Source organism: Drosophila simulans, chromosome 2R, assembly GCF_016746395.2.
Source record: "Drosophila simulans strain w501 chromosome 2R, Prin_Dsim_3.1, whole genome shotgun sequence".
Classification (NCBI taxonomy): Eukaryota; Metazoa; Arthropoda; class Insecta; order Diptera; family Drosophilidae; genus Drosophila; species Drosophila simulans.
The window spans coordinates 5,062,566-5,078,308 of NC_052521.2; the positions used below are offsets into that span (position 1 = coordinate 5,062,566).

A 15,743-nucleotide genomic window follows, 5' to 3' on the forward strand; every position below is an offset into this window, starting at 1 on the left:
GGTTTCATTAGTGATTCGCATTTTGTCATACAGTGAGTGGGAAATTATTGTTCGCTTTTATAGTTCAAAGTTTGAATATGAAGGTAAGGTGTTCAGCAGTGAAGATATACCAAATCACTAGAGTATACAAAAGTACCAAAAATACTACAGCAGCAATGGACCACGCCGCTTTCCAACAATACCCAAGTGGCTTCCTGGTGAATGCCAAACAAACCGAATTCAATTGCCTCAACGATTTCAAGCCGCTTAAATGGCAAACGTGCGCTGTTTATACAAGCTTATTCGCCTGCAGAAGCTCCTGCTGCCGCTCAGTAAGTAGTGTGAACTCCCCAATTCACCTGTTAGCCGCGAATTTACCGCGTGTGCTCATTACGAAAGAGAGTCCGCAACACGACAATCAGCTGTTCGATCGAGTTGTGTGTGCGTGCGAAAGAGAAGGGGGAAAAAGAGAGAGAGGGAGAGTGAGCGAGTAGAGGAAAGTGTAAATTCTGACTGTCAAATGCCGGCGGCCTTAGATTTCTCGACTATTTTCAATAAAATTGTGGTAAACCAGTGAAAAAATAAAGCAAATAAATAAAATGCAGGAGCAGGAGATGGAGGTGGACGTGGGGGAGCCGGTGAAGGCGTCGAATTTGCTGCGGCTCATCAAGCAGCTGCTGGTGGAAAAAGCTTACGATGGCGTGCGGATGCTGTTCCAAAGTGCCCAGGAATCGGAAAAGAACACTCGGCTGCTGCCCCACATAGCCATGGATCTCTACCATGACGTGTGCTTGGAAAACCTTTCCGACGAGGTCAACTCCCAGGAGCCAGAGCTATTCGACTGCTCTGATGAGCTGCTCAAGCTGCTGGCCAAGTACGCCCCATTGCATGAGCTGATGCTGGAACTGATGGAGCGCTTGGAGGAGAGCAGCAGTATCAATGTGTTCGGAGCCTACCTGCGGGCCCTACAAGTGGTGTTGCAGCGACAGGGACGCGACAAGCCGCAGGCCGTTGAGTGGAGCCTGAATAGCATCTTCACCCATCTCAAGGATTTGCCCCTGCCCGAATACCTCTCCGAGGGCTATGACGAGACCCAGGCGCGACTCATAGAGCAAAACGAACAGGTGGAGGATCTATTGGCTCACTACATCACCGTGGGACTCTTTCGGGAGCCGCTCCGCGATGAAATCCTGCAGCAGGATATGCGGACACCCAGCCAAATCTTTAGGGATTGCGGCATCAACCGGCGCAACGTATTCACTTGCTTCTTCATCCAGCTGTTGGGACGTCCGTTGGCCCTGCTGGAGATGAATCGCGTCAAGGAGGACCTCACAAGATCCTACGTGCAGCAGGTTACGGAAAGCCTGACTCAGGATGCCAACCAGTTCCTGGGGGATCCGTTCTATCTGCTAAACCTCGTGGAACAGCGTGCCAGATGGCAAAGGAAACTAGATGCCTCGAAAGGCGTCTACGAGATGAGTTGCCGGAATGTTTTCCTCATCGAGGAGAAACTTCCGCTGCATGCTGTAGCCATGTACTATCACTCGCTGTTCGTTGGTAACCAACTGCCCACCAACGCACCAAAGGTATATGCACCTTTATTCCTATTCGAAACGATTGTCTATCTGGCAGAAGTGCTCCTCAGGCAGCAGGAACCTCCTCTACAATATTGTGGTCTTCGATTAGTGGAGCATCTTTTGAGTACCTTGCAGCACTCAGTTCCCACCAGCTCCCTCCAGCTGGATGTCCACAAGCGCTTTTGCGAGGCCCTTTGCAAGATTGTGGGCTATTCGCCGCAGGTCGCACTTCGGCAGTTGGGACTTCATGTGCTCAGGCAATTTATTCTGGCCTTTGATGATCATGGAAAGTATCTCATCCTTAAAAATCTGCTGGGGACATTGCAACACGACGGACTAATGGGCTACCTCGGAGGGATGTACAAGGACCTTGTGGACAAGGCGCTAGGACAATCCGGTCCCATGCCGGAAGTTTATAGCGGAAAGCTCTTCCGCGAGATGTTGCGGCTCTGCGTCTGTGTGCTGCCGCATGACGTGAAATCCGATCTCCTTCTGCACTCCGATCGCCTGTGTCATGCTCTGAATATCCTACGCTATTTTGCGGCGAGAGACAAGAAAGATGAGACTGGCTTCTGGCAGGCTCTGCCGGAAATCGAAAAGGAATTGCTGGATCCACTGGGAACAGCGCTTAACTTTTCGATGGCCCATTACAAGGCGTACAAGGAGCGCGTCGAAAAGGGTCAGAGTGCTTCGGATGATGAACTAATGCAGCGCCAACTCAATATGCTCGCCGTCAACATAAGCAACAGCGGAATGGCCGGCGGCGACGCGGAGAGCAAGCTGCCCGACATTGGACGGCAGGAGAAGCTCGATGTGCTGGCCAGTTCCATTACCAGCTTGGAAACGCTACAATCCTTATATCTGCGCGCCAGCGAGATCATCGAACAGTCAGCTCGCCTGCGTCGGGTCGCCAATCCATCAAATGCTTAGCTTGTAGTTTGTCCACAATGAAAGCGAAATGATAACGTAAACTTTGTGTGTAAACAGAACCGAAAACGAAATCGAAACTTAAACTGATCTGGGGGTTCTTGGCTGGGGCGATAATTAACCGACTAATTGAGCCAGTTGTGGTGTGCTAACTAACTGGCCAGCGATGCCGGCTTTGCATTGCGATCTGCGCACTGAAATCCAGTTGCACATGGAGTACACATAGGTGTGAGCTGGCAGTGTTTTTCTAATTTTTATAGTCATAGAATATGATCTTGTATTCCATATATATGATTTAGCTAGGCAATAAAAAAAACTCGCTTTCTCAAACCTTAAATGGTGTTACTACAAAGGTTCGCCTTCTTGCAGATGCGACTAGCTCCCGGTTGGCTCCACTGCAGCCGAGACCATTGACTTTTTTAATTGCAAGGAGTTATGGAAAGGATGAAAAGACAGCCAATCTAGATGATTTTAGAGCTCGCGAGGAGCAGCGCGAAAGGGAGCGGGATGCGGCTGATCAAGCTGCTGAAAAGGCATCACAAAAAGAAGCAGGCGGAGGTGGTGGACTGGGTGCAACAGGATCAGAGTCTAGAGGCCCAGAAGATGACGCCAAGCAAGCCAAGGTGGATGCCATAAGGGCAAAGATCCTGGACGCCGCCCTGCAGCATGTGCCTCAGCAGGGCTGGACCCGCCAGGCCATCATTCTGGGTGCCGAGGAAAGTGGCTATCCTAGCGTGGTGCACGGCATGTTCCCCGAGGGTGGCTTCGCGCTGGTCTCCCACTTCAACGGCAAGTGCAACGCCCAGCTGGTGGAGAGCCTGCAGCAAAAGACAGATGGCGGCAAGCAGGAGGTGGAGGATCCTCTAGACTTTCTGGTACAAGCAGTGCGCCAGCGTCTGGAGATGGTTACTCCCTACAAGACGCATTGGCCCCAGGCGATGGCCCTATTAGCCCAGCCCCAGCATGCGCCCACAGCCCTGGCCCAGGTGCTCACCCTGGTGGATGACATCTGCTACTACTCCGGAGATCGATCTGTGGATGTGAGTAACGTATAGTGTCGTATGTACAATGCCTGACTTAATCAATGAGCTTCCTCTAGTTCGGTTGGTACACGAGACGTGTGGGTCTGGCGACCATCATGAAGATGACCGAGTTGTACTTCCTGCAGGACAAGTCCCCAGGACATGCGCAGACCTGGGAGTTCCTCAAGACCCGCATGGACGAGGCTGTGCAACTCCAAATGATGCTATCCCAGACAGAGGGCATGACGCACACGTTCCAACGCTCCTTTAACTCGGCGTTCATCACGGTGAGTTACCAAGCATTAAACGCATTTGTGATCCACTTAATCCTTCCTTATCGATTTTAGGCGCGTAATATTCTCGGTCTGGGCTACAATCGTAACTAGCACGGAAGTGAAACTATGTCGGGATCCGATGCCTTGAGTGCCACACGCAGTCCAAAGATTAATAATTCTAGTGGGAACGGTTCTGCTAGCCCTTAAAGATCTACACCTATGCTTACCTTAGATCCATATGTATATATGTGCATATAAGTACACCCTATAAAACACCCAATGACAGTCTTAAGCTTATTTGTATGTTCTGGGAAGTTCATTTTAAATATTTTGTTAGACATATTCCCGATTTTTCTCACTTTGCTGATATTCGCAGCCTAAAACTGCAAATAATGGGGAAACGGGAATGTGTTCATAATTTTTAAAGTTTTTTCTTTATTAGCGTTTCCTATTAACGTTGCCAATTTTCTGAATAGTTGGGCTTTGTCCAATCGCTGACTAATCGAGCGCATGACCTTCGTGGCCTCAAACTTGCAGTTGAAACGCTTAAGTGATTTTGCATAGATACAGCTCACGGAAATTGGAGGTTTACTTAAGGTTTAGGTAAATAAAATAAAGGTTAAACAAGCTGACGCGTTTTTTCATACTTTATTTATTTCGTTTAAGTTGAATCATAGCTTTATGAAATTGGTTACTTTGTTTCGTCATTCATAGAAGATACGATGGGAATAAGTTCACCTGTATTTCCAGCTCAACCAACGGATCGGACAACTGCTCCAATAAAAACATCTTGGTTCAGCTGCCATATCACTTGGTTGACTGCCTTGAGATGCCTAAAGATTTCCTGATCATAATGCTGGGTACTGCCATGGTAGGCTTCCTTAAATTACCTTAGTTGGTCATCCTGATTTTTATAGTAATGGACTCGCAATCCGACCATTCTTCATCAATCGATGTGAGTCTGCGTGGCGGAGCATCCAGGTGGAGTTCTTCTGGTCGTTGAAGGGTTCATAGAAGGATGCCTTTGGTTTGTTTGAAGTGGCTTTGCTGTGGTATCTTATTGTACGTTCTTGGATTTGGATTTAAAATTACAGCACTGTCTGCTGGTCGCTTAAGATTCGATTTTTTGAGGGTATTTTGTAACTCTTGGGTTAAATTCGTACTTGATGTTGGAATGAATTTTTCACATTTACTTCTTATAGGAGGTGGTTGTTTACATATCGTAGGCAAGGATTTTGGACTGAAATTCGAGATGTTTTTCAGATGGCTCGGCCCATAAGGGGAAACTGCTTTGTTGGCTATGTGCGCTAGTGATATCAAAACTGGACTCTTTGGTTCCGTCACTTCGGAGTAGAGATCGGATATACTTCTCACCATGAAGGGAACGGTTTTCTTCTTGTACTTGCCGTATAAGTTATTGATTTCCAGCTCGCTGAGCGCGCTCAGGAGCTTTGGAATGGACACAACATCGCTGTCTCCGAAGAGATCTCTTAACAATCTTACCATTTCGTCTTGCTCTCCCAATAGGAGCAATACATCTCCAAAGTCCTCGCCGTTGCCACACCACTTGTACTTGCGATTCAGCGCCCTCAACCGAAGGATGTAGTCCTGCATCATGTGGAGTAGCTTTCCCAGAGTTTCGGGAGCCATGGGATCGGAGAGGAAACCATTGCTATCGAAATGTGCACTGGCGGAGAACAAATCCTGATCTGGAAATCCACTTAGTGGCACCTTGTATCTCCTTCGTTTTCTGGATATCATCATCACTTTTCTATAGTTGGCATACAGCAGGCGAAGCAAAATATAATGAGCTGCCTCTGGAGATCGACATAATCTTTTCGCCAAGGCGAATATAACCCGTCGATTAACCTCCAGCCAGCGCGGTGGCAAGGTGTCGCAGAGATCGGGGTTTGGCTCCCGATCCGGACCCCTTATGAAAGGATTCTCGGCGAGGGGCCGACTGCCCAGTGGACAGCAGCTGGAGATGGTGCGCACCGGGCAGTGTGGACAGCTGTAGGGAATCGGTGGACATGGTGTCCGGCGGAGGCGACAGCAGTGGATGCACATCGATCGAGGTGGCCAGAGGTAGAATTGAAACACTGTAAACAAGCCAGCTTGGACCGACTTTCAATTTGGAATTTTCAAAAATGATGCTGATTGGGGTCCAAATAAACGACATTCTTTCGAAACCTGAGCCGCAAGGAGACGCAAACATTTTGAAACGGTCGGTTTCTACGAGCAGCTGACACAAAGATTGATGACATAAAGGGCACTGCTAGACGTTTGCTCTATAAATATCTTGGTTGTTCTTATAAAAAATAGTTCATATTTTTCTTAGGCTAGCTTTAATGTTTATTGCTATGTACGATTATCTGCCGCATAGCATTGTCTGAATTGCAACTCGAATTTAGAATGTATTGCACTCGTTTATCATTCTCTTAAAGCAATGAAGATTAATTCAAAGGTTCTAGGTACAGCTCCTCCTCGCTTGGCACTTGCTCCACTTTACTAAATTGTTAAAGGTAGGAAAATAACTTAAGCAATTGGTTTTTTTTTTGTAGATAGCTTACCTGTTTAGAACATCACAAGACTTTAATTTCGACTCGTTTGCCGCTTGCAGTTGTTTCAGCCTTTCTGGAACATCGTTAGTGGCCAAAATCATGCCACCAAGTCTGTGTTTAAGGGCGGAAAATGTTGGCCTGTGTGATGGCACGGAGCTCCAGCAGCTTTCCATCAGTGAAAACCTGAGTTCAGCAAATGTGATCAACAATTGTGTACTTCGCTAAGCACTGATACCCACATTTCCTGCGTACATCCCTCCGGTCGCTTCATCCGATGACCTTGTCGAAGTAGCTGCAAGAGATCACTGGGAGACACCGACGGGTATGGCATTCCACCGAGAGTGGTGATCTCATAGAGCAGCACACCAAAGGACCAACTAAGAGGGTAGACATTAGCCACAAAATCACTTCGGATTTAACAAAAATATATTATATACTTACACATCGCTCTGGCTGGTGTACACCTGATGGGTGAGGGACTCCAGCGCGAGCCACTTGATGGGCAGCTTGCCACTTCCTCCGGACTTTCGGTACACGTTCTCATGATACACATCTCGACTCAGTCTAAAAAGAAATACAAAATAACTTCTCAAATCACTGGACTTTCAGAGATAGATACCCACCCAAAATCTGCTATCTTGATGCTGCGATCTAGGGAGATTAGCACATTCCGGGCAGCCAGATCCCGATGCACTACTTTGTTTTGGGCCAGAAATTCCTAAAATGGCAAATGACACATGTTAAACTTTTTAATTACATTTGGGGATGGAGTGGATGTAGACTACCATTCCCACCGCCACCTGTTGGGCGATGTCTAGCAAATCTGCGTATTTCAGTGGTATTCTGGGCTTGGTATCCGATGAGTCGAGGCAATCAAAGTATTCCTTGTTCTCAAAGATTCGCTTCTTGCTGTCCGATTTGAAATCCAGCTTGGAGTCTTTCTTGAGCTGCGGCTTTAGCTTCCGTTTTGACTGGTCCTTCGGAGCTACTGCAGCTTTGGGAATGTAACTGCCACCGATGTTTTCAATGTCCTCCAGGCCATAGCCCTTGTTGTCGGCTGCATTGGTGATTCGGGTGAGGGTGTAGGTCTCACATCGACTTGAGTGCGTCTGATCCGATTCACTCTCCTCTTCCACAGTGGACAGCATCGAGCTGTTGATGTCCTCTATGCGATCATGGATGGAATTGCGAGGTAGTCGGTTAAACCGTCGGTTGTCCACGTTCTGTTCAAGGTTCTTCATAAGTCCAATTGCATTTTGCTCCTGTCTGTACTTCCACTCCTCACTAAGTAGATTATAGGATCATTAGTTGTCGAATGTGTATAAAAAGAACTTACCGTAAAAAGTTCTGCAGGCTTCCAAGGCTGCAGTATTCAATTAGCAACATCATCTGGTTGCTAAACCGAGTCGAGTATCCCACGATACCCACAATATTTGGATGCTTGCCCACGGCCTTGAGCATCTGAATTTCGCACTTGAACGCATATACGTCCTCGTCATTTGGTTCATCTGTGAGAACAAAAATCCAATGATTATTCAAGGACTTCAATACAAAATGGTACAACCTTTCAGCAACTTGACGGCCACTTGGCGTTTCTTGTAAACTCCACGTCGCACCAAGCCAAAGGCTCCCTCGCCGAGGACATCCTGAAGGAGCACCGAGTGTGGCTCCACCTCCAGCTCGTCCATTACTTCTAGACTCTCGTTTGCCGAGAGGGTGACCAGCAGGCCACTGCTGTCCATCAGGGAGAGATGAAATTCACTGGCTTTCGCATCCTTAGCCTCCATTTTCAGCGCCTGAACCTCCGAACGATTTCGTCTGCAGAACGTGAGCGAGCACAGCATCAAAATGCAGCATATTGGCACAATAATGAAGAGTACCAGCTTGACCACGTTGCCCTCTGTTCAATGGATGGAAGTGGTTGTCTAAATATTTCATTTCCTTCAGCGTACGTACCGCTCAGCAACACACCTCGAGGAACCTTGTCCAGCGTTAAGCCGGATACGTTTTTACCGCCTGCCGACTGGGCCACCAAATGTACTTCGAAATGGGAACCCAGTACCATGATCTTGGGTACATAGAAGTGGCTTCTGTTTTGGTCAAGTGTAAAGTTGAGTTCAGTACCTCCTTTGAACAGATCAAAGATGTGAAGTGTATAGTTATCCGGCAGGTATTTGGGACGCGCCCAGGTGATGTTCAGGGCCAAGATATTTGGCAGATACTGCTTCTGGGTCACAGTAAGATTCTCTGGCTTATGGGGAGCTATTAAAGGATGGAACAATATTATTATTATTATTATTAGTATTATTATATAGGACAGTCAAGGAACCTACGGCAGAGTGTGTAGTTATAGGGATACCAATCCAAGCAGCTTGGAGCTGCGATTGGTAGCCACTGCAGATCGCTCTCCAGTCGATTCATTATGTTCACCGTTCTCACGCCTACATGGTACTGTTTGTCAAACTCCAAGTTTTCCACCGTGTGCCTGTACAGCTTTTTGCGCTGCAGGAAAAGATTAGGTATTCTCTTGCATTTCAGGGGCGTCATGGCATACTCACATCCCGGAACTGCACCTCCAGTGGCTCGTCCATATTCACACTGTTGGTTGAATACGACACCATGTCGAAGTAGCAGTTGCTCTCTGGAATATGAAAGTAGGGTATAGTTCGTTGATTGGTTAAACTGATGGAGCTACTCACCCGCCGATGGCTTCCACTCAATCTCGGCAGCAATGTGATGCAGGTCGTCCGGCTGGGGGACAAACCGCAGCAGATTAACCGCTCCCATTTTGCTGGGCTGATAGCCTCGGATGAGGGTGGCGAAGGTCTGGTCCTTCGCTATCAGCGAGTAGCTGCCATCTCCGTGCATCGCCAGGGCGGTGATGTTGTGGCTGGAGTTGGACTCCAAGCCCGGCAGGATGAGAAAGTTGTCATCAGACTGAAAGCAAATATAAGTCAATGAAAAAGGTCATTAGGATGACTACATAGTACATCCTTCTCTACAAATGCATCCAATAAAATGGTATTTTAAAATAAATAGTAAGTAATATCTGACCAGGTAGAGCGTAGTCTCTTTGTTGTTGTCCTTCACAGCATCCACCCGGATTATGTATGTGGCATTTGGAGCCGGCTCGGATTCCCTGCTGTGCTGCACCCAATCTATTTGGAAAACGATTTCGGACTCCGTGCGGCAGATCATGTTCATCTGGTAGTTTTCCTGCACCTTGCGTAAAGCTCCGGGAAATGTCTCATTATGTCTGCAGTCCTTTAAGCAACTACGGAAATCCTGCCGAGAATAGAAGCGTGCACTATTGGTTATGGATTGCGCGAACTTTCCAAGTGCGGTAAACTTACCATCTGGCCTTTTTCCAGGCAATTCTGGGTGCAAGCGGTGACGTTGAGGAGCGTCTTATCGTGGGAGATTTTGTCCATTAGCAACATTTCACCTTGATTGCTGCCCACGAAAAACCAGAAAATAAATGCGTACTTCGCATAGAAAATCAGCATTTTCCTTGTTCTGCTTTCGAAAACCTTCTTTAGTTTTTCGTTGTGTGTGTGTGTTGGAATGAAATGTGTGTTTGTTTAAAACCGACTTAAAGTTTATTGCACTTTTGCCACCACGCACTTTGATACGAGCGTGCGGTCTACCCCAAGTATTCAACACTCAATAACACGCACAGCAAATTCGAATACTTAGTTTCTAGATCCCAGCTTTCGAGATCAATACCGCCGTCCTTCTCGGATTATCTTGCTGAACTGAAGAACTGAGAAACTGAGGCCCAAAATGCGATGGTAGAAACCGACGAAGAAGGAGGAATGATGAGAAGCGGCGAACTCGCTGAATATATTTTGCGCTATTTTGTTTTGATTTGTTTTTCACCTCTTCACTGCATCGTATTGTGCTGGATCGTATGGATGGGATTGGACTAGGGGACATTTGAAATGCAAAAATTTGGATCACTACTCCGTCATCGTAGCGCCAGGGCTTGGGATTGGGCAATTACTTGGCATTCCCTTGGGCGAATGGTCAACATAGAACATTGAATTCAGATAACTCTTCCCAATTTTCATTAGTGATACCACCAACAACGCATGCATTTCAATCTTCTATGTTCTGTTGCGCCAAAACAGCTTGCATTGCAGCAAACCGATAAATGAGAATGCATTGCTGTTTACTCCATCCCTAGAAACCATGTTGGGCGCCAATATTCGAAATTAAGCAAAAAACAACTATGCTAATTTCGCCCACATTGTAGCTTTTGCGTGAGCACACTTTCCCCGATTCCATTTCAATTGGAACAGAGCTGACAATACAGGTATTTCCTTTTAGCGACTTGCAAATGCACATGACCTCAGCTGCCTCTGCTCTGATTCAGGTTATTCGTATAGAACGCTCGATTACGTCGGTGACTCAATTGTTGCATCGCATTCGAGTACTCGAAACACTCACATGGGAATAATATCGAGCATTGCTCTCTGACTTTTCAGTGCCACTCGCTTGTTTAGTTAAATATTGCACGCTCGCGTCGTCGGTTCTGCTCCTCAAACGCGATAACGATCCATTACGTGTGTAAACATTTGTAATGCCCTCCCCTAACCATTAATAATGGGAAATATGGGAGCGTCTAGTTTAATAAAGCTTTACAAGTTTAAGCTAATTAGCCTGTGATACTAGGCCAACTCGGTGGATCTGATCAAAAGCAATACGCGTAACTCCCCAGTTAGTTTTATCACCATTCAATTAAACTGAGGAGCTTGTAAACAGCTTCGTTCTCTTTCTGAAGGCATTCAAACCAGTTGCAATTGAGATTTTAAAACAATAATTATATATGTGTGATCACAAGTATCGGACAAACGCAAAAGCCGGCTGTTGTTGGCAATGATAAGATCATATCATATAAGATCATATCGCCATTCTAGCCAGACGTCCATATCGAGCAAGTCATTATCTTGATTGCTCGAATTTTTAAACACCCCAAGCGAATAGCCATTAAATCGGAGGTATTTTTTTAACAACTCTAACCGATAGGCGTGCACTCGCGCCATCGACGGATACTGATAAGGATAAGAAATGTTAACTAAACATTTCCATTTTTCAGTCGCCGGAGGACCGTGCTACCAAGCAGTTCAACTTTCCGAGTTCGAGATCACTGACACCATGAAAATCGAATGGGCTCCCATAGGGGTTCCCATGGAACGGCGTCGCCAGACGTTTGCTATGGCCTTCCTCATCCTCTCCTTTATGGTACTCTCCTTTGGATCTTATTTCTTCGTTGCTGCCGTGCTGGTAAGTATCAGTAACTAGTGTTCAAATATGTTCAAAAGTAAAGCATTCTCTTCTAGTACTATGGAAGCCTTCTGTGGCGCACCATTATGGTCATTTATTTGGTCTATGTCTATGCGAATCACAGGAGAACCCACTCCATTATGGATGGTAATGGGTAGGCGTCATGAAATCCCTATAAGAACACTTTAAGCTAAAATAATTCGTTTTAGCTGGAAGATTAGCCGCAACAATTGGCTGTTTCGACACTATCGGGACTACTTTCCCGTGCAGCTGGTCAAAACCGCAGAGCTGCCGCCGAATAAGAACTACATTTTGGCCAGTTTTCCGCATGGAATTTTGGGGTAAGCTTGTTGACTGATAGTCAATCTTATCGATGCTTGCTTAGGTGACGAAACATTTGTGTACCTACTTATGCACATATTGAAACCCTGATAGGACCGGCATTTCCATCAACATGGGTCTGGACATCTCCAAGTGGCTGAAACTGTTCCCGCAGGTGAGGCCCAAGGTGGCCACTTTGGATCAAAACTTCCTGACACCCATCGTGCGTGGTCTCCTGAGATCTTGGGGCCTGGTGTCGGTTTCCAAGGATGCCTTAGTTTACCTGCTAACCAAATCAAACGATCCCAAGCACAAGGACAATCGGGATGGGTTCACCTCCAATGCGGTGGCTATTCTGGTGGGTGGTGCCCAGGAGGCACTGGACTCGCACCCCGGCAAATATATATTGACACTGAAGAACCGCAAGGGATTCGTTAAAATGGCCATTAGAACAGGGTAGGTAGAAATCGGATTAAACTAAAACTTATTTTTGATTGTCTCTTGTTTTCATTTGAGGTCTTCGATTGTGCCCACGTTTTCCTTTGGCGAAGTGGACATTCTGGATCAGGTGGCCAATCCACCGAACTCTCGAGTTCGTCGCTTCCAAGACTTTGTAAAGAGGATTACGGGGATATCTCCGCTGATTCCCGTTGGCCGGGGCATCTTTAATTACTCCTTTGGCTTTCTGCCCAACCGTCGACGCATTGTCCAAGTTGGTGAGTCCCAAGTTCATTTAAATGCCGAATCATTCCATGATTTAAATAAACTTTTCAATATTTCAGTTGGCGCTCCCATCGACGTCGTTCAGAGCGATCAACCAGACGCAGCATATGTGGATAAGATACACAAACAGGTCATTGAGGACCTGGAGAAGATGTTTGCCAAGTACAAGGATCAGTACATACCGAACTCTAAGCAGGACAAGCTGATTATACACTAGTCGAGAAGTTATTGTCAAACAATGTGATCAAATGAGTGCTTTATAAGCATTTAATATAAAAAATTACTAATTTTATCAGGGATTTTATTTTATTTGCCATACAAGCTTTTTAAAACGACGGGTAGTGATCGATTGAATAAGCAGCTATCGCTATACAGCTATTATTTATCGATAAGACGGCAAACAGTGCTGATCAACGATCAGTTGAAATTGGCGTTCAATTTAAAATGAATAACTACGATTTATTTATTGATCTATAGGCAAAAACCATAACACTGAGCGCAGAATACCTTTTCTTATAATAATCCCTGTTAAACCATTTTTGTTAACTTTTAAACTACAGCCTTCAGTTAAATAACAATTATTTCATCATACTAGCATGCAACTTAATCCGATAATCGCTTTTCGCTGTTTGTAGTATACAAATAACCCAGCTTATCACTCAGTTTGAAGATATACGACCCACAACATAAAGTGCTAATTGAATCATAGTGCTCTTGAAAGTGGGTAATCTCCCAGGAATCGCCGCATACCTTTGCACCCAGACGGCGATTGCATGCCGACTTTATAATCTTCATCATTCCAATCGCAAATTCCCATCAGCCCCACACAAACTACTACTGACTGGTTAGTTGGTTTGTGATTAGCAGGTAATGCGGGCGCCCTGCATGAAGCCGAAAGCCGATAAGGATAAGTATAAGTCTAGTACAGGGCAATTTGACCATCGCTGGCTTCCATATCATTCAGTCGTGGGAGAACCGTCGAAAGAGCAGCTGGTGGAATTTTTGGGCATTTTTGGAACACAGCAGACATGAAAATCGAGTGGGCACCACTGCGGGTTCCTCTGGAACGCCGAATGCAGATACTGGTCACGGCCTTTTTCACCTCCATGCTTTTGATACTATTGTCAGTTTCCTTCCTTTTGGTAGCTGGATCACTGGTAAAACACCAACCATTTAGTTATATGCATGAGTATTACAGAACATGAGTTTCCTTTCAGATCTATGGAGGTCTTTTGGTGCGCAGCCTGATGGTAACTTACTTGGCCTACGTCTTTGTGCACCACAAGAAAACCCAATCCGTTGTGGATGGCAATGGGTAAGTCGAGTACTAACGAAACTCTGTAAGATTATATCGCTGTGTACCTACCTTGCTCAGCTGGATGATAACACGCACCAACCCTTTGCATCGCCACTATCGCGATTACTTTCCCGTGGAGCTGGTGAAAACAGCCGAACTGCCAGCTACTAAGAACTACATCTTGGCCAGCTTTCCCCACGGAATTCTGGGGTAAGCAACTTGACAGATAGCCAATCTAATCGTTCGAATATAAATAGACACTGATTTGTATTGTAGCACAGGCATTGGCATTAACATGGGCTTGGAAATCTCCAAGTGGCTGGAGCTATTCCCCCAAGTGCGTCCCAAACTGGGCACTCTGGATCAGCATTTCCATGTTCCGTTCATGCGTGAGGTCCTCCGCTGCTGGGGTCTGGTGTCAGTGTCCAAGGAGGCGCTGATCCGCATGCTCAGCAAGTCAAATGATCCCAAGCACAAGGACAATCGGGATGGATTCACCTCCAATGCGGTGGCCATTCTGGTTGGTGGGGCGCAGGAAGCCATGGACTCTCATCCTGGACAGTACATTTTAACCTTGAAAAATAGAAAGGGTTTCGTGCGAATGGCCATTCGAACGGGGTAAGTAATGGTATTGAGTATAATTTAAATTCCCATTTACATATATCCTGATTTCAGCTCATCCATTGTTCCTTCATTTTCCTTCGGAGAGGTGGACATTTTCGATCAGGTGGCCAATCCCCCCAACTCGCTGCTCCGCCGGTTTCAGGACTTTGTAAAGAAGCTGACCGGAGTTTCTCCGCTGATTCCTGTGGGCCGCGGGTTCTTTAACTACACCTTTGGCTTCCTGCCATTCCGAAGACGCATTGTCCAAGTTGGTAAGTTATTCATTCTATACATTATACACATAAGTGGTATTAATATTTAAATTCCCAGTTGGTGCTCCCATCGATGTTGTAAAGAGCGAGCACCCAGACTCGGAGTATGTGGACAAAGTTCATGGACAGGTCATTGAGGCGGTGGAGAAGTTATTCGATCAGTACAAAGACAAGTACTTGGAGAATTCGAAGAGTGCCACTTTAGTTGTTCACTAGTTTTAAAGTGGATAGAGAGATTACTAGTCAGTAGTACTATTCCATCCACTGCATTAAATCATGTTGATACAAATATTCCTATGTAGTGTATTGAAATAGAAACGAGCTTTTTAATTGAATTTAAACTGGTTATCTCATTACAAGTTGATTACTCATTGCATTGCAAATAAAGAAATGTGCATGCTCACAGTAGTTACAATATCATTTCAGTTCAATGTAACAAAGTCTGCGTGAATCAGCACTTTTGTGAATGAAACACTCGACTGATAAGGGCGACACAGATCTCTAGTAAAACTACGACAAAATCGGCTGGATTCCTTATCGCAGAACGCACTATTGGGGTACGCACAATGGAATGACTGTTGCGAAGCACCGCCAAAACGTGGGACCTCATCATTAGGTTCTTCGAGTAAAGGTCAAGAATCGATCGTGATAGGAATGACTGTTGCCGGCATACCCATATAAACATTGGAATAGTACTGGGTTCCCAAGATATGATTCAGCTGCCGTCGATTGAAAACAACCAGCTAAGATCGAATCAATTTTTACAGCCACTTAAGATCCGTTATCAGACTGATTTGACTATAATTTGGGCAAATAAATCTGAGTATAACTGGCTACTTTTCAGAGCATCTGCGTTGTGACCTAATCTCCCCATGCCCCCCACCTAGTGTGTAATGTCTA

At 45.9% G+C, this 15,743-nt stretch overlaps 6 protein-coding genes across 7 annotated transcripts; 4 read left to right on the forward strand and 2 right to left on the reverse strand.

Moving 5' to 3' along the window:
• The first annotated feature begins 145 nt into the window (after positions 1-145).
• On the forward strand, positions 146-4,072 carry LOC27207952 (ubiquinone biosynthesis protein COQ9, mitochondrial). The gene is made up of 4 exons (XM_016183578.2): positions 146-311; positions 2,853-3,523; positions 3,583-3,792; positions 3,853-4,072. The coding sequence occupies exons 1-4, from the start codon at positions 251-253 to the stop codon at positions 3,889-3,891; spliced, it is 981 nt and encodes a 326-aa protein (XP_016026359.1). The 5' UTR covers positions 146-250; the 3' UTR covers positions 3,892-4,072.
• On the forward strand, positions 357-2,813 carry LOC27208914 (glomulin). Its single transcript, XM_016184453.3, has one exon. It carries the CDS (start codon positions 579-581, stop codon positions 2,484-2,486), a length of 1,908 nt encoding a protein of 635 aa, XP_016026360.1. The 5' UTR covers positions 357-578; the 3' UTR covers positions 2,487-2,813.
• Positions 4,073-4,435: 363 nt separating the features above from the next.
• On the reverse strand, positions 4,436-6,060 carry LOC27206144. The gene has a single exon (XM_016167311.3). It carries the CDS (start codon positions 5,845-5,847, stop codon positions 4,789-4,791), a length of 1,059 nt encoding a protein of 352 aa, XP_016026361.1. The 5' UTR covers positions 5,848-6,060; the 3' UTR covers positions 4,436-4,788.
• Positions 6,061-6,108: 48 nt separating this feature from the next.
• Positions 6,109-10,176, reverse strand: LOC6733419 (tyrosine-protein kinase receptor torso). 2 transcript variants are annotated; one of them, XM_016167310.3, is made up of 14 exons: positions 9,695-10,176; positions 9,396-9,626; positions 9,041-9,278; positions 8,900-8,982; positions 8,675-8,843; positions 8,313-8,603; positions 7,906-8,241; positions 7,678-7,849; positions 7,127-7,625; positions 6,965-7,059; positions 6,783-6,905; positions 6,581-6,718; positions 6,351-6,524; positions 6,109-6,288 (listed from the first exon to the last, which is right to left on the reverse strand). In XM_016167310.3, exons 1-14 carry the CDS (start codon positions 9,845-9,847, stop codon positions 6,234-6,236), a joined length of 2,757 nt encoding a protein of 918 aa, XP_016026363.1. In that variant the 5' UTR covers positions 9,848-10,176; the 3' UTR covers positions 6,109-6,233. The 2 variants fall into 2 exon arrangements, with proteins under 2 accessions (XP_016026363.1, XP_016026362.1); XM_016167309.3 differs by having other exon boundaries at positions 8,298-8,603; positions 9,695-10,175.
• Positions 10,177-10,949: 773 nt separating this feature from the next.
• On the forward strand, positions 10,950-12,963 carry LOC6733421 (diacylglycerol O-acyltransferase 2). Its single transcript, XM_016167597.3, has 7 exons — positions 10,950-11,341; positions 11,440-11,627; positions 11,684-11,781; positions 11,837-11,968; positions 12,063-12,404; positions 12,465-12,664; positions 12,731-12,963. Exons 2-7 carry the CDS (start codon positions 11,499-11,501, stop codon positions 12,886-12,888), a joined length of 1,059 nt encoding a protein of 352 aa, XP_016026365.1. The 5' UTR covers positions 10,950-11,341; positions 11,440-11,498; the 3' UTR covers positions 12,889-12,963.
• Positions 12,964-13,341: 378 nt separating this feature from the next.
• LOC6733422 (diacylglycerol O-acyltransferase 2) lies at positions 13,342-15,258 on the forward strand. The gene is made up of 6 exons (XM_002080443.4): positions 13,342-13,828; positions 13,889-13,986; positions 14,047-14,178; positions 14,245-14,586; positions 14,644-14,843; positions 14,902-15,258. Exons 1-6 carry the CDS (start codon positions 13,700-13,702, stop codon positions 15,057-15,059), a joined length of 1,059 nt encoding a protein of 352 aa, XP_002080479.1. The 5' UTR covers positions 13,342-13,699; the 3' UTR covers positions 15,060-15,258.
• The last annotated feature ends 485 nt before the right edge of the window (positions 15,259-15,743 follow it).